General features: G+C 44.7%; 1 protein-coding gene across 1 annotated transcript; it reads left to right on the top strand.

The window, feature by feature from the left end:
- Positions 1 to 338: 338 nt before the first annotated feature.
- Positions 339 to 16,011, top strand: LOC131879222 (abnormal cell migration protein 10-like). Its single transcript, XM_059225481.1, has 5 exons — positions 339 to 781; positions 3,898 to 4,154; positions 9,065 to 9,341; positions 11,865 to 13,069; positions 13,863 to 16,011. The coding sequence occupies exons 2-5, from the start codon at positions 4,033 to 4,035 to the stop codon at positions 14,794 to 14,796; spliced, it is 2,538 nt and encodes an 845-aa protein (XP_059081464.1). The 5' UTR covers positions 339 to 781; positions 3,898 to 4,032; the 3' UTR covers positions 14,797 to 16,011.
- The last annotated feature ends 4,094 nt before the right edge of the window (positions 16,012 to 20,105 follow it).

Raw genomic sequence — 20,105 nt, 5'->3', positions numbered from 1 at the left:
TCCTACAGGGAAAGCAAATGTTCGCATTTCCCGCGCTCACTTGCACGGCTGGAACATAATGTTCTAAGTTCTCATTGGCTCTCGAAAGGGGTTCCTACCGTTCCTGCAAGCACATCGCTGGATCGGTCGGGACGGGTACCTCCTCCTTGAGCAACCCAATGTTATGGGTACGTACTACGTACGTTCCATAGGTACCTCATGCAAACAAGACGAAATAAGCGGGCAGTCTCATCCCACACGTATGAGTACCTGCCAACGTCTGAAAGTGGACCTCGTCGGACCAGCCCCCCAACTCGTGTTTGTTAGACCTCCAAAGCCTACCCAAATCCCTGAGCTCACAGAGCTATTCATTCCCCGTTGACGAGCCCAACGAGCGTTGAGCGCTCCTCATCTCGAGGAAAAAGTACTGTGTCGTTGGTAGCTTACAGGGTTTACAGAGACGGCGGCGTGCTGCTCAAACCGATCGAGATGGGAAGAACACTCCATCCAAGAGATGTCAGTCAGTTCGTCCCGAAACGAGGATTCAGCGACGAAATCACATCCTGGCCCAAAGTTTGTTGGTGTTGAGAGACTTCTCCACTCAAAGTGTGGTGAATCATGTGATTTTTACCATTGCATCCACATATTACAGATTCTCAATTCATGTGTTAAGTGGGCTTTGTACCCGGAGTGTGTGAGTGCGTTTCAGATCTTGGACCCGTTTACATTCATGACCGCGCTGTAGTCTTCCATTCTTCCGGAGCAATCTGAGACCACCTCCCACGAAAAAATCCTAAGAAGGGTGAGGAAATTTCCCCTTTTTTCTTCGTCTGGTCCAAGGGAATAGGAAACAGTCGAACAAATACCTTTCCAAGAGAAATGAGCCGCAGAAATTCCTTGAGAAATCGAGGAAAAGGCACAGGTGCACCTACTACACACTACATGCTTCCTCCAATCTCGTACTACCCATGCAACATTACAGCACTCCAGTCCACCTGAGCCACCTGAGAACGCTAGTAGCAGTAGTAGTAGTTGTAGTAGTAGTGGTTAGGTAGAATAGTAGCAGCCATTGCTGGAACCTCGGGAACAATGTCAGGAAGGGATGAGGCACTGTACGCAATACATACAAGTAGAGAGGTACATTGAGTAGAAAAAAAGTCATTCTTTGGACATACCAAGCTTCAAAGGAAAACATCTCCAAGAGTTAAAGCTCTGTTGCTGAACAGAGAACGACCGAGAACGGCCTTGGACTTTGGAAGACCTTTCCATGGCCTTCGAACAGGGTGAATCCAGATATTTTTTGTTGATCGCCAGAATTTGGATTGCGGAAAGCTCTCTGAGAACTCTGGACTTGCTCATCCTTCCCACGAATCGAAATGCCAGGAACATTGCGAATTAGTCGGCAGGATTTATCATTTTTGACAACTGGGATTCCGAGCGGAAATCCTCAAGCTGCAGGGTCTGGTGCAAAAATCATTGGAAGACAAATACAAGATGTTTATGAAAGGGGTTTTTGCTCCCAAGGAGCGAAGGAACGACGAAAACATGAGCGTGGACCCAGTACGTCAGTCAGCCACTTTATCAAATGAGCAAACATTGCGTACACACTCACACACACTCGGTACTGTACTACGTAGCACATGCAATGTTGGGGGATTTGAATCTTCCAAAAGGGGTGACGGGCCAGACCATATGCCCATTTTGGCCCCGGGGGGAACCTGTCACAGAGATTAGCCTACTTTCAAAAGACTCGTCCGAGAAAGAAGATTAACTTATCCTCTGAAAAAACGGTTGATTTCCGTCCCCATAATCAGATACCATTGCGCTTAAGTATGTACTAGTCATGTACTAAGAACGCATTCCTTCCTCTGATTTGACTGGCTTCGATTCCTCGTTTGAGAACTTGGATTTGAGAGCCTGATGAATCAATCACTCGCTTCCACTCAAGCTCATTGGATCGACCAATGGGGGAAACATGGAAAACGCACCCACATTCAATCGAACGGATATAATGTTTCAGAGCCAGGTGTAGACTTCAGGTTAGGTGCGAGAAATCAGTCAAGTCCCTCGACTAAATCCGAAGTAAAAGAGAAACAAAAACACCCGCACTTTAAAGGTCATCGGAATTGGGAATCTTTTGCCACTCTCGCCATCGAATCTGTCCATTTTCAAGTCGACAGTAAAGTAGGAGAAGGAAGAAGAAGCAGTCATTGAGATTTGATTTCCTTCTCTTGCTGGAAGTCTCATTTTAGAAGCTCCAAGTGACAAGAAGTGTCCGTCAACATTGCGTCTAAGATGTTTCCTCCAGTCAGTCAAGTCAAGGGTTTTTAACCTTCGGACATCTCCATCAAATCTACGTTCGAAATCGTTATGAACAGTGTACACTAATAGATATTGTTGATTCCTAATCCTAACCTAACCCATTTGCGAGTTTTATAGTGTACAACGGTGGAGATAATGGCGCTACAAAAACGTGAGAGTGAAAATGGAAGGAAAAAAACAAATGGAACAAGTGGAACATAAACAAGGGCCGCCTGTTCCATACTTGGGAGAGAAAGAGACTTCAAAGCTCATTAAAGACAGAATTAGAGGCGGGGTTTGACTGTTCGTTGTTCCCCTTGAAATATTGTTCCCCCATCCCTTTCGTCCCACTTGTCCCACTCGTCCCACTCCACTCCCTCTTTGGGCGAAGTTTGCCCGCATTGGACTCACTAAAGAGAGAACAGAAACAGAAAGGGAACGAGCACATTTTGCGAAACGAGGGACAAATGCCATTTCCATCTCTCATGAAGAGTGGCTTGACAGACAACTAGTGAGCTTAAGCTCCATTCAAATGAGCTTGTTCCATGGCAAAAATGAGCTCTTCCTTCATTAGCATGGTGTCAAACCTAGAAACATTGCTTTGCAAACTATTTGTTTCCAAAGGATTTTAGACATATAAAATTAGTGCGTGTTTATGCTTTACTCAACGTCAAGTGGTTATTGTTTTGACCTGCCGTTGGCTTATTCCCATAATAAAGGTTCAGCAAGATAATATAACTCCAAGTCAATATCGTGAGTGTATTTGGCAAGCAACTTGATCCTTGACTCACTTATACCGTACTTGTAGGCAAGAGCGAGTAATATCCTCGGCGTTTCTTGGAAGAGGCAAATATTTAAAACGCCACCCTGAACAAACAATCCTCCTACAAGTTAAAAATTAAGTCTCAGACGACGGCTGATTGATGGATCAGACAACATCTTGGATCTCATCGCTCCTTGGGTTGATGATCTGGAATTCACAGTCTTGACCAAATTGATATGTTTCAAGCAAAATAAGGAGTGACACCTTGCAACTGTGCAAGATTTGGCTCCAAATCCAGCCAATGTGCGTACATACGTAGAGATCAAGATTCGAATTTGACCGACCACACATGGCTCGTGATGGATGTCCAGATTTCTACCAAGATTGATTGTTCATCTTCGTCACACCACCAGCATCATCATCATCTTTATCATAAGACACGGATGAAGAATGCATCTCGTCATTATGTAACTCTCCAGTTTGGATTGTTTACATTGACAGGGAAGCGTGATGTCGATTGCATCTTGACATCAAAAAGTTCCATCCAGCTCTTGGTGTCCTTTGACGTACCAGAGGCATCATTGGCAGCTTTGGCTAGAATCCTTGATCAGACCCCAGTGCTCCTTGGCAAAGGAAGAGTATTTCATTTCACGAATTGCTCGCCCAGGAAGACTTCATTAGTGTGATGGTCGTTTTCCTGCCTGCCGTCATTAAGGCTATTATGATTGTCATTAGAGGGGTGTAAAAGTTCAATTGCGTTCGAGGAAGGTGCCGCCGCATTGTCAGTCACCTTCTGGCGCACAAAGTCCCGTTTCAAGCTCGCAGTCCTAATCTGGGTCTCAATTTCGTTTCAGATGATCCTAAATTGGGGGATGGAATGATGGCGGTTGCATGTTTGTCCGATTGCCCTCTCCAATGAGCAATCCCCCGCCACTCATTTCCCAGTCAATCCTACATTTCGGCTGAAGCCAGAAGAACTCCCCGTCAAAATGTCCACGACATCAGGGCGTAAATCCGTGTCAGAGAAATCCACCAAAGCAGATAAGAGGCTTCCAAGTTCGAGTCCGACGAGGCCAGTTTTGGACTTGCTGGATAACCAATTGGAGCAGTTGTGAGTATTGCCTTTTACCGTTTACCGTATACCCAGACACTGTAAATTGACAAACCAAGAGGGTTGGGTTGTGTTTGAACGTTAGAAATGGGTGTTGCCAATGCTGTTCCTGCCATCTGACGCATATCCTTTTGTTCGCTAATGAGACAGACACATTCATTATTTCTACGACTCAATTCCCTTGTATCGATACGCATGGTTACAAACTATTTTTGAGCAACAAACACCACACGAAATCCCGTTATCCCGTTATCCCTGCACATGGTCAAGGGTGACATTGTAGGGCTTTGAGGCCGAATCGACTCGCTCCCCATAATGCTTTACAATGGATGTTCAGAGTGCAACAACTCTGACGGTTTGACCTTGGCGTTTTGAAACTTGAGCTGAGCGAAGAAGCCGGCTTCTGGGCCTGATCTTTGATGGCTCGGTTGGTTGGTTGGTTGGTTGGAAGGTAGGTTGGTAGGTCGTCTGGTTGGACTTGGGTTTTGCTCAAAAGGAAGCGACATGACTATTCAGTAGCAGCAACACCATTAACAGCGACAACAGCAACAACCTACACTTACCTGCCCGACTATGAGGGTGACAATCCTGGGATGCAGGATCTCGTGGGAACTGCTGTTGCCTCATCTATGAGGAAGTGTTTCTAACCCGCCGGCCAAGCACGTTTGATTACACTGTACGTAGTGCAAGAATAACCTCAATTCTTGATTTATCCCAATTGAATTTTTCCTCCTTGTCATGTTTTATTCTGCGGAAGGAACCTCTTTTTAAATGGAGCCATTTCAACCTTAAAAAAACATATCAAGCAACGGGAATCTAGTATTACATCTATGTTAGGAAGGACGTTTCATTAAAACGTTCAAAGTGCTTTTTGCTTTGGAAAAGCTTCCAATAATTGAATTTTGCCCTGAAAATGGTCCTTCTGAAACCAGTTTTCCACTTCCAAATCCAACTAGAGTGCCGTTCATCATGTGAAGGGCCCAATTACATTGGCATGACAAAGTGGACAAGGTCGACAACAATGACGATGACGACGATGCTCGCCGATCAACGTAAATGGTACTTAAACATTGGCATTGTTTTTCAATAGTGTCCTGCGCAGTTGAAACCGCTCAATTTGTTCGAAATGAGTATGTGTGTATGTGTACCTGTTTGCGGTTGAACGAGACGTTTTGGCTCGCCTCATTTGTCGAACAAATATTTGAAAATAGTCGAGTAAAGTGACACGGATTGATCAGATGAGATCTTCATGTTTGTTTCTTCGGAAATCTTTGTTTTAGAGACCGAGTCACTCGCGCATGGCTTGACAGGAACAAATACGTGCATAGTACCTCCACAGGCAATCACGGATGGATTACCTTGCAGTCAAAAAAGTTGAAGGACGCACCAGATTTGATTCAAAACTATTGGGCGTCAAATTATAAATAGACAATATGTTAGTTTCAGGTATGATAGGGACACAATGGAATAAGAAGTACTTCTCTCTTAACTTGACCATTAGTTTGTAGCTTTTCACGCGAATCAGACATGGTAAATTGGATACATTTTGAGCTCCCTATTAAAGAAGTTCTGTCCAAAAGTAAGCGCCTGTATTTTATGTCACCGCTTCCTATATTCCCAAGAAAAGCTAGTTGAATATATCAACACTCTCAATTCTTCTCTGTGATTCGTAGTGCTTTTATAAGTATTCACATATGTCGTTTTTTTACCGGGTGCGCAATAAGTTCTGCAATCTAACTTTAAGGACTACTAATTCAAATAGCTGTTTTTCAATTTACAATTTATAAAACCGAAGTGACACATTGGTAATCTTTGTTGTGGGAAATGCAACAATAAGATGAATGGTCCCTGGAAATTCCAATGAACACAGTATTGAGAGGAATCCTATAGTATATGAAATAATAAGAAGGGATACTAGCATCTTGGGAATAGTCCATGAACAAAACATAACGTTTATTTATCAAGAAAGTCCTTGAGACAATTAATCAAATTCCCTGGTATGATGTTGCATGCGAAAAAGAGACACACATCCCTCAACATTTAAGAGCTATCATCAAAAACAAACGAAGTCACATTGAAAAAGCAATTGTTGTATTTTGTTAAAATCATTTTGAACCTCAATTTTTCAAAAATATCAATCATTGCATGGAACCCTTAACCATTTTGTACAACTCAGATAGCGAACTTATAACCCACCTTGTATATGTATACGATAAAGCTCATATTCTCAATCAAAAAGTCTTCATATTGAAAAGTAGTTAAAACAATAAGAAGCATAGTTGCGAATAATTTTGAGCATTGGATCCCCTTTCAAACACCTTTCCCGAATGCTTTATGATTAGGGTTCGCTTGTATTCATATGCGTCGTGTTTTTTTGTCAACGGAAATAACGACAAAGCAACCCAAGACCAATCGAACAAGTCTGGATTCTTATTCAGTCTTCCTCCTACTGCCCAATTCAACCACCGCTAATTCTAATCTCTGACGAGAGCCTCTTTAACATTCCAACAGCACGATTGTTGGTTGCCCACAATCCCGATTTGGTCAAATTAATGAATGGCGTATTCGAATGGTATCTGAACTACCTAGAGTACACCAGTACCTACTTTACACAATGAGTTCAAGAAGCACGTGCTCATTTCTTCAGCCACTCGGAAGCCCGTTTCGTATTCAAACCACCACGTCCCCCCCACGAAAGGGGTTAAAATATACCAAAAAAGGACTCCACCCTTGAAAGTAAAAAATGCTTTTATCGGGAAATTTCTCTTGAAGTGATGGCTTCCAACTCGATCTGAGTGTCAAAGTTCTCTGGTGCCAAAAATACGTTTTCAACACTACTGTATTCCGTTCGTCTTTTTTATTATCTCTCCTGGTTGGTTGTGGGTGGTTTCCAAGAATAAGACTGATATGTTCAAACCTCGTGTAAGAAACAACTGTTGGGCCAAATCGAGTAGTGAATTCACTGTCTCTCGTGAATTTATCTGGCTTTAAACCCGTCCTACGCTTTCTCAGAATGAACTACCTTCATCGATTTGGGTCGAAAACAAGCTCAAGCATCAACAAAGGAGCATAAAAGTTCAGATGAAATTGCTCTTGGCCCACGTCCACGAGAACCTAACCTCGGATTTGAAATGGCCGTATAAAAGATCGACCTCTTGACCAAAGAAACAAATAGCCATGTCAACTGATCTTGAACCAACAGCTGGTCTTGAAATGATCGACGACGTGTCAAAAGATCCGACGACTCCAACCCTGCCCGATTCATTCTTTGACCAAAATGAGGCTAACCTCGGGTGAGGCCATTGAAGGGTGATTGTGGGAATTGGAACCACAAAAAAGGGAACTGGTACTACGTACTACATAACAGTAGCTGGACAAAGGGAAGAAGGCTGGGAAGAACAAAAAATCCAATCAATCAGATTTAATGGACATGTCAAAAATTGCGTCTGATCTTGACAGAAAGTTAATTCGACTTTAAGATATGGCCTCCTAAAAAGTGAAGAAAATGACAAAAATCCTGGAATTGGGATCGGCACAACTGAGTTGTTAGCTTACTCGCACATTGGCATTTCTACTGCACTCAGATTATGAAGGTTTTGAAGGGGAATAAATGCTTTGTATTTTATTATTCCGGGTTCCTAGAATGCATCGTTCTTTAAAAATAAATGATATTTCATTCAGCATGCCTTAGTTACCAGCTATAAGGCTATATTAATAAATATCACTTGATATTAGTAAGTCTAGTTTTCGGCATTCTCTAAGCGATGGTCGATACTAAGAAACTTGGTACTTTTTTATGGAACATAATCGAGACTCCTGTTCCTTTTATAAAGTTACAAATATGTTATCTATGTGTCTCTTTACCTTCAAGAACTACGATACATCCATCAAAAGCCAATTTGGCCATCAAAGCGATTGATCTAAAAGATGAGATGGGATGCTTGGTTGATTGATTAGGTTATTAGGAATGGACGATTCCATCTGTAAAAAGGTTTCATGGACATTGCCACTCCACTGAAAATTGAGTGGGAGATATCAGGATATATAGGGCAAAACGAGATGGTATTTGGGGTTAGATTGCCATGTTAATGGGAAACAGAGCTTTTGTAATCATAAAAAAATGTGTGGCGCAATCAAATAATATGATGGTTTTAAAGGATGTGATACATTCGATTGTATGTATGTATGTATGAATGTGTATGTATGTATTTCGGTCTCAATTAGAAAAAAAGAAAAGAAAACAGTTAACAAGACGAGTTTTAAGGATCCCTGTATGGAACCAGGGTTTCCATTTTCATGACACTATATTACACAACGATCTCGGTAGTTCCCAAGGATCCCTAGCGAAAGTGAGTCAAATTAGATCTGAGGTGAACAATCTTGTCACAAAATATCTAAACTGATCCCTTTATGGAACAAATAAAGTACACGGTACTTATTGAATAAAAAACCAATGCCAATGTAATACCACTAACCAAAAATGTACATGATAGCTGCGTTGTTGTGTATGGGATTGACTGATCTTTATAGTGTAATTTAATTAGTATAAGAATGTATTTATTTTGTTACAATCTCGTACGACTTGTGTGTAAATCTAAATCAAAAAGGTCTATTGAATGTGTTGTTTTGACGAATTTGAGTTGGCACATTGAGGTTTACTTAAAATGCACTTATTTACAATTGACTTGAACTTAGATTTCATATATTATATGAAAACGTGTGTTTTTTTGCCTTTATCGCGTTCGATTTCATTCCACTATCCTATCGCTCGTTTGTAAGGAATTCCAACCGAATGACGAGAGTAAGCGAGGTTTGGAGACGCAGCAAAATCTTCTTCCGTCAAATAACCTGTGGCTTCTTAGAATATTCTTTGACATATATCACCTATTACTATTTCAATCTATTTCCAGAGCCGACGAGTTGCACCGTCGTCGTCAAGGTCCCAGTCCAGGAATGAGATCTTCGTCCGGAGACGAAGAGATCCTCTCGAAAGTTCCACTCGGTCCATCTCCGGCCCGAGGAATGACGTCCCAATCGCGTCTCGCCAATGGATCATCAGGCGAAATCGGAACTGGAAATTCAACATCCGCTCAACGGAGGCCCACCCAGACCCCGATCAGCATCGAAGATCAGGATCCCACCCAAATGCTGAACACCTGGCTGGGAGAACTCGATCTCCTTCAGAGGGTGCGTAGAAAAAGAATTGGAATTATTGATGAGTTCAGGATGCATGCTTTTTGTGTCTGTCTTTCTTTGGTGAAAAGAGCTTTTGGGACTTTGAAAATGAGATTCCTTTTTTTAACGTGTTTTTCGAAGTAACAGATGTGTGTCGGACTATGGAAGGTTCTGAGGCTCAATTTCGAGTCAAAAGTTCAAATGGACAAAGATCACACTTGGAATGCATGAGTAAGCATTTAATCGAACACTCGACCAGAGCAACGCCCATAGAGTTGAGCTATTGTTGTTATTGGAGGACCTTTGCTTACATGGAAGTGGATCCTCTGAATTATTCCGAAAACACTATTCTGCGATATTCATTTGCACTACATCCAATTCTTATTCAAAAGCCCAAAGTGTGCGAACAGGTCGGCGGTAATTGTACTTTAAGGGTCGAAACTTCAACCGTCTTTACGATCCCTCCTTTTTAATTCTTCCCCATAATCGTTTTTTTGTGGTTGACACCTGCGGCAAATTGGAAATTTTCTTCCCAACAAGATATTCTCAGTCTGTCTTTGTCTTAGATCTAATGTGATGGCATGGTTTATGCCAACACAATACATCCTATTGTTAATCCAATTTAGGAAAGTAGGCTAATAAGACATCGCTGTCGCCGAGGGATCAAGTTGGGATTTTCTTTCACACAAAACAAGCGAAGAAAACAAACTGTGCGACAGATTCATAAACGACAGATTCCAAGATGAGCTTTTCTCTCTCTTTTTTTGCTTGTGGCACAATTTGAACGGCGGCGACAACAACAACAACAACAACGACAACAACAACGGCGACGACAACAGATATAGCCACCCACATAAGGGTATTGTGAAGCCATAACAAATATTCTCTGCCTTCGAAGGGCTCTTCTCGAGCTTAATATATCAATTTTGAGGGTACCAACAACCCATCTGGTAGTTCTGGCTCCTTTGTTGAAGGCAATTGAATTACGATTATTTATTTGAGGCATCTTGTATCCTTTTGGGACGTAAGACATTGAACTTTTGTGCACGAGTGCGTCGTTGTGGAAGAGGGTGGCTAATGTGTTGCTATTGTAACCTTGTTAGCCCACACACATTTGTAATCCACACCCACTGACATATGAATCGACGTGGAAAGGATTCATTGTCAGGGTTGTGTTTATTCCACTTATTTTGAAGCCTTGAGATCTCATGTCTCGTCCTGATCTCGTCAAAGAGCTTTCTTGTGACATCAACCACTTTTCGAGACTCCAATCTTCTTGGCAAAGTTGGTCATAATGATGATTTTGATGATGATGATGATGATGATGATGATGATGATGTGATGATGGCAGTGTTGGTTAGATAAGACAAATTCTAATGGTGTTTTGTGGGTGTGAGAAGTTCAATACGGTTTACATTTCCATCTTTTGCTTGACGTGGCCCAACATTGAATGCTTCGAAGAATGGTAGAGAAGAATGTGCGTCCAAGACGAGTAATGCACACTTTTTGGCACGCTAAAGGTACACAAGGACCAAACTCGACCTTGTAGACCATTCTAATAATAATGCTTGGCCGAATGTTTCCTCGACAGCCATTTTGCACAACTTGAGCTTGACATTGGACAACTGGGATTTTTGTCACGGTGCTTTCAATTCATGCACAGGGAAGTTGAGAGTGAATGGTTCAGACGACGTCTCATCAATCATGGCTTGGACATCGATGGTTGCGAACAAAGTTTGCTCCAATCTTCACGAATTAAGTTGTTAGAGAAACTCGAGTGGTTCGACCATGGGGCCTGAAATATAGCTACATGTATGTCGTACTTCCAGTATGTAGGCTCGACTTGAACCCACCGAGAAAAAGAGACCGACGAATAGTGAACAAGCAAGCCCAAATAGCTAACAGGTGTTTAGCCATTTTGACTTCTTTTCTTCATCTTGAAGGACCACTTAACCAGCGGGGAGATTCTTTCCTCAGAAGAGTCCAAAGACTCAGAAGACTCAGAGGAGGACGTCGGTGGCGTGGCCTGGCCTGGTGGATGTGTGGTCGGTGAGGATGAGGCGAATCGATCGTGGGCTGTTCAAGTCTCGCTATCTGTATGAGCGTACTTGCGAAGTCAGTTAGTTGCACGGGTGGTGTCTTGGCCCTTAGAAGTGGAACGTGCTTAGCAGATTAAACAACCCGAACCAAAGTCACGACAACTCGGAGTGAAAAACGCTCTGTGACATTGGATATATTCTCTTCGGAAATGTCACCCTTTGAGCTCCAGAGAGAGTCCCGAAATCGAGTGAGACAGAAAGTGCTTGCTTGGTAGTGTAACATTGTTATGAGTGAAGTTGTGTGGGGTGGTGGTGATCTTGTCATAGTCGCATAATACAAGGGTCGGTCTTCGAGTCTACATTACCGGTTGTACGATTACCTACGTCCTGTAGTAGGTATCTGCATTGAATATTTCATTGGTCTCGATCATGCTTTCATTCCCCTCGAACTTCTTTGTAACCGACGTCATTTTTTTTTATTATGATTACTTTGCAGGGTTTGCAAGAAACACCAAGTGGGTTTGCCAGCCATCAGAACCATCGCAACCACCCCAATGGTGGAGGAACCAGTGGCAGCATTATCAGCAGCTCAGGCATTAGTATGACACCTTCTCCCTTGTCGTCAAATTCTACATTTGGGAGCAACGCGGCAATTCTCTCCAAGGGGAGCAATAATAACTGCAACAACAACAACAACAACAGCGGCAACAATAACCCTTCCTCGCGAGAATCCTCAGCCACGCCCATTCACATGCGCAGAATGTCTACGCCCCGGGTGGAATCGCCGAGATTGGATTCATATCGCTACTCGCTGATCAACTTGGAAGAGACGTTAGACAATGACCTCGATGCCATCTTGGGCGAACTTTGTGCCCTGGAGAGCAATTTGAACCAAAAACCAGCGAGGAAAAGTACCAACTCGTCGCTTATCCCTGACGTCCATGAGGAGGATCGGGATGATCCCACGGACTTGCCCCCTCCTCCAGCTCCACTCCAGTTGGAGGAGCTCTTGGCCTCAGAACCTCAGTATATCACTGCCGAAAGTGTGAGACAGAACAAGTTATTGGCCAAACGCACGGACAGTCCGGATAATGACTCGGCGTTCTGCGAAAATGCCTCGAGTGACTCGAGTAACACAAGTGATAACACCACCAATGCCAAGAGCTCGTCCATCCTCATCCAGAGTGCCATTGGAAACAACAACAGCACTAACCCGCTTTACTCTAGTCGTAAACCTTCAGTTGGTCAAGAAACGCGATCGTGTTTGTCCTCGGCTGGTGGTGCTTCTGCCCACCACAGGGTTTCGTCGTCGGCGACGGTTCATCCGTCCATAAACGAGCAAACGTGTCTGAATGCCGCGACCCAAGCCAAAGCCGAGAAGATCCGATTGGCATTGGAGAAGATCAAAGAGGCGTCCATTAAGAAGATCTTCATCAAGGTCTTTGGCGAGGATGGTTCCACCAAATCCTTACTTGTGGATGAGCGCATGTCTGTCTCACAAGTATGCGGGATGCTGGCCGAGAAGAACTATGTGAAACGCGACACGTCTTGGGCTTTGGTTGAACTTTTGCCCGACCTTCACATGGAACGAGCCTACGAGGATCACGAGTGCCTAGTGGAGAACCTGCTCATGTGGAAGGCAGACTCTAAAAACACTCTTTGGTTCATTAAGCGACCGGAGGTGTACGATTTATTCAATAGGTAAGCACAATGGAGGCAGACGTCTCGCTTTTTTTTCGACTGTAATTTGTCCATTATGGGCTCACATGAAGACTGCACATTCGTCAGATCATTCTAATGCACGTTGGTTTTACGTTCATGTCCCTACAAGGCTTATTGTGTAAACTGTCGAGGACTTGATGGATTTCGTGGCTCTTGGCTATTCACTTCATTCTTGTCATATCCCTAGTATTGAATAAGCCTTTGGATCGTACCTATAATAGGCCACTCACTATATTGTACGGATGGCACTCAATTACGAATGAAACCTCTGAGCATTTCAAAGACGGCAGAGCGAAGACACCTATTCTTGGTGCCTGCTCCGTCTAATTTGCCGCTTATTTGGACAAAGTTTTTCTCCCCTTGACCGTCTAATTTGCCGCTTATTTGGACAAAGTTTTTCTCCCCTTGACATTCGTTCATTCTCTGTGAGGAACGTACCCACTTGGACGAGACCCTGGTACGGGCACACATTGGTTGGTAACTAGTACACCCATCCAACTAATCTCAACTAGGGCCACAAATTTTGTGCGGTGGGAGTTTGTCCACTGGAGGACAACAGGAGCGACGTAGCCATTAATTATTACATAAGCATTTCAGATGTCGTCTGGCCTGTCAGTTTCGGTAACTTTTTTTTCTGTTCCCGTTCCTTCTCTCCCCCTGAACCTTCTTGATCTTAGTAGTGAGGTTATCCGCCGTTGCGTCGTTGAGTCGTTGAGCCGAACCGAGTAAGTTGTAAGTTGTAAAAACCCTTCTTGTTTCCGTCTATTTTCAGACCCGAGCTGTACCTTCTGGGTGACACGAGTTCACAAATTGGCACCAAAATGGAGGAACGCGCCAGATCGGAACTCATTGAGGAATACTTTTCCAGCACGGGTGTGGGTGCGCCAGAGGTGGAGGGATATCTTTGGCTCAAGGCGGAGGGGAAGAAGACGTGGAAAAAGTTCTACTTTGTCCTCCGAACTTCGGGACTGTATTATGCGCCAAAGGGGAAGAAGACCTCCAAAGACTTGGTTTGTTTGGCTCGCCTCGATATGAATCAGGTCTACTTTGGAGTCAAGTGGCAGCCCAAGTTCAAATCGCCCTCCAAGCACTGCCTGGCCATCAAACATCCCCAGATCCAAGCCAAGAACCCCAAGTACATACGCTACTTGTGTGCCGACACCGAAATCGAACTCAACAAATGGGTGACGGGGATCCGGTTGGCCAAATACGGAAAGACCATCTACGCCAACTATCGAGGCATTATCGAGGAAATGACCCACGAGGATCTGGACCGCTTGGCCTCGGCGAGAAATTCACTCAACACGTCGACCTCGCCACCTGGTGACGATCTAGTTGACGAGGCCATAAAGAAAGGTCCCCGTTCACATCTCAGCCATCTCTCGAGCCATCCATCCAGTTTGTTATCTCATTCCTCGGATCCCCGGGGAGTTCTGTCGAGTCCGCCGCCGGTCACCACAGTGATTGTTCACAGTAGTCATAATGGGGGTGTCCAATGTCGGTCCAGTCGATCTAGTTCGGCAAGTTTGAGCGACAGATCCATCGGCTGTGGAAGTGTGGGAAACGGCGGTGTGGGCGGGGGTCCTGGTGAGCTAGGCTTCAGCTGCGATTCCCCTGAGGGTGGAACCATTAAGAAGAAGCCCATCGCGAAAAGTTCATTGCTCTCTTTCAAAGCTGAATCCGAAAGAGAAACTAATGGCGAATGAATGACGGCCACCACCAACACCACTCCCACGGCCCCTACCCCAGCGAAAGAAGTCAAGGAGGTTCGCTTCAAAGACCACTTCTCGGTGCTACCCTTGGATTCGTCGACCCCTTATGCTACCATAAGGCGAGAGAAGACTCCTCAAAAGCAATTCAGACATGGCGAGACAGCCGTGTTCCAAAACATTGAAGACACTTTAGCCAATCATAAACACATCTTGGAGCAGAGTCACATACATCGGGGAGACTCGGGCGTTCTCAAACGACGATACTCAAACGAGAGTATTAATTCCATCCCAGCCTCAACCATGCTACACTCGGGGGTCATCATTTCGGATCGTCAAGAGGATCTCACCGAGAACCAACTTAGCTCTGGTCAATTAAGTCCACAACCCGAACGACCAGCTCCCATTTTGAAACCGCTCGTGAGTCGAAAACCAATCGTGGATAAAAGCATTTTAAAGAAGAAGCAAATTTCCCTGGATCAATCCCGGGAGAATTCCCTCGAGCGCAAACCGACTTATGAAGATACGCTAAAGAAATGTCAGTCCCTCACCCGAAACCATTCCTCACCAGGGTCCATGAATGGTGGGAGTGGAGGAGGGGGAGCGCACCAGATTCCTGTCTCGAGGCATAAATCTTGCCCAGAAACAGGAGGCACGACAGCCCCAAAGCCTTGCCCATCCTCTTCATCACCCGCTACCCCATCTGTGGCTCCCTCGTCCTCCCCTCCAGTCCCACCCAAGCCCAGCTTGGCCTATCGCGCCATGGCCAGTTCGAAATTAGATAATTCCAAGAAAATATCCCACCTTCCACCCACAGGATTAGGGCACAATCGAGGACTCGCAATGCGATCCCCCACGGTCCTTCGGCAGAATTCCAATAATTCCAATGGACAGGGAGAACTGAACGGGGACGTTAAAGAGAACCTAGAGGAAACGCGGCCTTTTCCCAATCGACTTAGCTCGGGCGAGTACGACAATGTGAATCGAGTGTCGTCGGGGCCTGATAAGGCCCCCAAGAGCCAAGGGCCGGACATTCATGAAATGTCCACGAAGTCGAAGAAGTCACCCGCCCCGCCTTTGCCAAAGCGAAACGAAGAGACCCATCTCTCTTGGAACCGATCCTAAGAAAAAGGGCAACGCAGACACACACCATGAAAATTAGCATGAAGATCTAATTGGACTCGTTTTTCTGAAATATAAATTTGAATGGTCCTTTGAAAGTGTTTCATTGTGCCATTGCGAATCTTGGCGAAATAGGGAAACAAAGAGATACGAGGAAGGGGAAGGGGAAAAACTAAAACTCTCTTCAAGTACATTAGCAAGTTTTACCCATTTTGCTCTTTCCTTTTTCACCCAAGTTTTATTGCCCAAGGGGCATCACCCATGCCCATGGGCCCTCATTTCATCCGCCCCGAGCACACACACACAAGGCTAGCTACAGGAGCCACCAACAACACTTTACCCCTAATATACGTACTATATACGTAGTGAGTGAGAGGATCTGCTCTCTACCCCCACGTGCAAACTACGACCACGTCTGAACAGCATATTATGCACACTACACTAGTTCTCGACTAACACTTACACCACATACGTTCGCAGCACTAAAGCAAGGAATCGCAGAGTAATGTTTAGTAGTTGTCTTGCTGTGTGTGGATGTGCTTTTCTCACTACTCCTTCTCAGTGCAGAAATGCCCTTCGGCTACAGGATTGAGGGCTTTGACTGCCTTTCTAGATCCAACAAATGTATTCAACACTTTTTACGACTCTCCGAGACGAGTGAAGAGCGGGCGAAAGAGAGAAAGAGCAAGAGAGAGGGAGAGAGACAGAGAGAGAAAAAAAAGAGCTTTTATTTCGCTTCTGCGCCTCGAAGGCTCGCTTTTATAGGAGTTTCTCTCAAGTGGACTCAGGTGGTGTCTTTCAATGATTCAATCTAGTCCCACTTGGTCCCTTCTCCCCCGCTCAGATGGCATCTTGTGACTTGACTATAACAATGAAGAGACGACGCAAACAATTATGCGATTTCAATCGGGATACATATTTCTTGGTCTCAAGCTGTTGCTCTCCATTTGATTCGCAGCAGCATCGTTTTCTCGAGCACCGAGAAGTTCTTGGCAAGATGAGACCGAAAAATGGGTGAGATATGATCCGCCTCTCACGATTGGAGTCAGCCACATGGGTACCCAATACACTCCAGAACAGTTTTGGGTGGACGTGGACGGACGCGCAGAAGGGGAATGGAGATAGGATCGCACCCTTGCAGGCAGAATTACACGGTTGGCTTCCTCGGATTTCAATTTTCAAATGATCTGATTCCTCTCGATTCTATACATATTGAACGGAGCACTCACTCGAGCTCGATCAAATACTGAAGTCAGCCAAGTAACCGGCTCAAAGAACGGATAGAGTTCTCTTAAAGAAAGAGTTCGCCCACTATCCTTAATATGGAAGTACACAATGTGATAAGAGCTCATGATACCAATATGACATCTTTGATAGGTATGTGGTTAGTTTCTGACTTCCATCATGATGCACTTCGATCAGTCACATCAAGATGAAAAGAAAATTCAGTTGTTGGTTGTGATTCTCCCTTATAGAACTCTACTCTATTTGAGACCAATATACACATCGTCTCACACAAGACTTATAGACTCTCTTGTTCGGTGTTGAATTCATTGAATAAGAAAGACCATTTGTCTTGGTTTCCTATCTTGACGATCAAATCAAATATACTCCTCATAAAATGGTGTGTTCACCAGTCACCCTTTCAATAGCGAAAACGGAGAATAGGGCTGGTGAATCAAAAGCAAATAGAACGAGAGCCAAGAAAAAAGCCTGGCAGACAGAGCAATCTCATTTCTTTATCTCTTTACAGAGTGGAGTGTATGCGAGTGGCATAAATAATATCAAATAATGCTCCCCTGGCTCAGAAGTACCTAGTAATACATGCGTGCATTCACTCGGTGGTGTTTAGTTAAGAGGTGTTCGTGGAGAGTACGTATGCTCATAGAGATGGATAGATAGCCTTTCAAAGCGGAGAACCCAAAAGAAGATCTCAAAGAGTCAAAGAGAGAAATAAAAATCAGGGTAAAACACACCGACAGGCCACTCCGGAGGTCCCGACCAACCCAAATCATCGCCTCCGACCTTGAGGTAGGGCTATTTGGATTGCAATTGGTCGAGTGCTAGACATTGTCATATTCGCATGTAGACTGTCAGATTGGATTGAGTGGGACCAAATATGGTTTTGGAAAAAAATCCAGAGAGACTACGATCAACCGTTGGCCGGGACTAGAGGATGAAGGCTTGCCTCTTGACTTAAAGGGAATAAGGTTTACATCTTGCCGCTGGTTTGGTTCTCTCACAAATCCGACGAGAGGGGTACCAGAAGTCGGCTAAGTGCATGGGAATATCTGGGAAGGCTCTTTTGATCACATTTTAAAAAGTTAAGAAGACATGTCTTTGAAAAGGAGTTTTTAGGGGGGCTCAGCCAGGGGAGTTGTTCAAGAGGAGGACTTGGCCATTCAGGAAGGAACAAGAACAAGACGAAGAAAACGTCGAAAGGAAAAGTTTCCTTTGGGTCTTGAACTCATTGGGATCGATGTGGTGGAACTAGACGAAGAAGCCAGCCAGCTTCCACAGTTCGAAATCGTGAGAGGAAAGCAAATCATCACTGACATCATGCACGATGGCTCTTTGAGAAGCCGGAGACGACGAAAAAACTTTGGAAAGTCCTGAGGGAAACACGGGCTAAAGCCGCTTTCGGGAACGAACCCACCAACTACCTAGTCCCATCCAGGGCATACTCACGCACGGACAAATGAGTGTTGGCACTAGTGACCAATCTGTAATGAATCATTCGCCAACACCTCTCCTGAACCGTGGAGCAATATGCGCACTGAAGCGAAATAACATCGCCAACTTATGATGGACCAATCTGGACCTAAATTACCACCAGGTTTCCCTCATTCTGATCACACCCGCACAGATGTTGTCCAGGGGGACACAAAATAGGAAATCTGATTACAGAATGAAAGGTGTAGATTCTCCTTATTCCCCAGGGATGCCCGATGGTTTGTCTATGGCTCAAAAAATGTCTACTCCTACTACTCTGAGAAATAAATGATGATCCTTTGGGAGCGTGCCCATGAGATTTGGCAACGACCCCGGAGCCAATCCTAAATTACGGAAATAATCCGGTTCTTTTGACATGTGAGTAATGTATGAGCAATCATTTCAAGGGTTTCTCTCCCACCACCACGATCCTCATCATCAGTTGGAAGTGTCGCTTGGCCCGTCTCGCTCTCACCATGATGGGTTTGGGCAAATTTCTAGTAACCAGATTCAAACGATCTCGGTCTGGTCATCCGCCCTAGCAAGATGAGGCGCGTCTCCTTAGAACTAAGTAGGCCAAATGGCCGAGGTCTGATGCGAAGAAGAGGCCCCTTCTCAAGGGCCTTCCAAGACTGGAAAAGAAGTGGAAAAGAAAGAAGGAAGAAAAATACGAAGCTGGCGGCTGTCAATGACTTCGAGTCGTAATTCCAGGCTTTGGCAGCACTCTGCCTGCCAAGTACCTAATTCCCTTCCTTCCCTCTTTACACGGAGGCCGTAGACTTTCCCAGACTGACCTCCACATTGCCGATATGTTCTCAAATTAGGGCTTACAAGATGGATGTACTTTAAACTAGGGACCGGATTTGTAAACCTTTGGCCAATCAATCAAGCTCTCCTCACTTAGCACACACGGACTCTTGAAAAGATAAGTGTTTCTGACACATTTGCATAATTGCCATTGAACAAGTTCGCATATGGCATAGCGATAGAGGAAATCCAAACGTTGAGACGAGGGGCGGCAAGTGGCTCTTGAGGGAGACAATGACATCTCAAGTGCAACCACTACATTATTATAATCATCCTCGTTCACCACAAACCGCCCATCCATCTGCCACACTGAGATTCCAATCACCAATCACCTCTTGGCCAAGAGCTTTGTGTTGTGGTGCACTGCCCACCGACCAACTTCAGTACAAGAGAGCAAGAAGCAACAATGTTTTCGAGACCATGACGAATATGCTGCCAAAATTACCCCTGACATCCCTTGTGTGCATGCACGCCGCATGGTGGGGTGACGGGTTCCCCATTCGCGTTGGCTCCACTATAACATCTTCTCTCCTCTCCGTCTCTCTCAACCATCTTCCTCATGCATGGTTTGGGAAGTAGAGGCGAGCGAATTTGGGCGATAGAGTGCCTCCACTATCCATCCATACGCCATCCCTCATTCTCACTCTACTTGGGTGCTCTCTTCT

The sequence above is a fragment of the Tigriopus californicus genome, chromosome 4 (assembly GCF_007210705.1).
Source record: "Tigriopus californicus strain San Diego chromosome 4, Tcal_SD_v2.1, whole genome shotgun sequence".
NCBI lineage: Eukaryota > Metazoa > Arthropoda > Copepoda > Harpacticoida > Harpacticidae > Tigriopus > Tigriopus californicus.
This window is presented reverse-complemented; position numbering and strand designations above follow the sequence as displayed.

What these genes read in the sequence shown, in the direction of transcription:
- LOC131879222 (XM_059225481.1), top strand. Translation starts at nt 4,033, where the DNA reads ATGTCCACGACATCAGGGCGTAAATCCGTGTCAGAGAAATCCACCAAA. An exon ending in AACTCGATCTCCTTCAGAGG is followed by an intron (nt 9,342 to 11,864) that starts GTGCGTAGAAAA and finishes ATTACTTTGCAG; the next exon opens with GGTTTGCAAGAAACACCAAG. An exon ending in GTGTACGATTTATTCAATAG is followed by an intron (nt 13,070 to 13,862) that starts GTAAGCACAATG and finishes GTCTATTTTCAG; the next exon opens with ACCCGAGCTGTACCTTCTGG.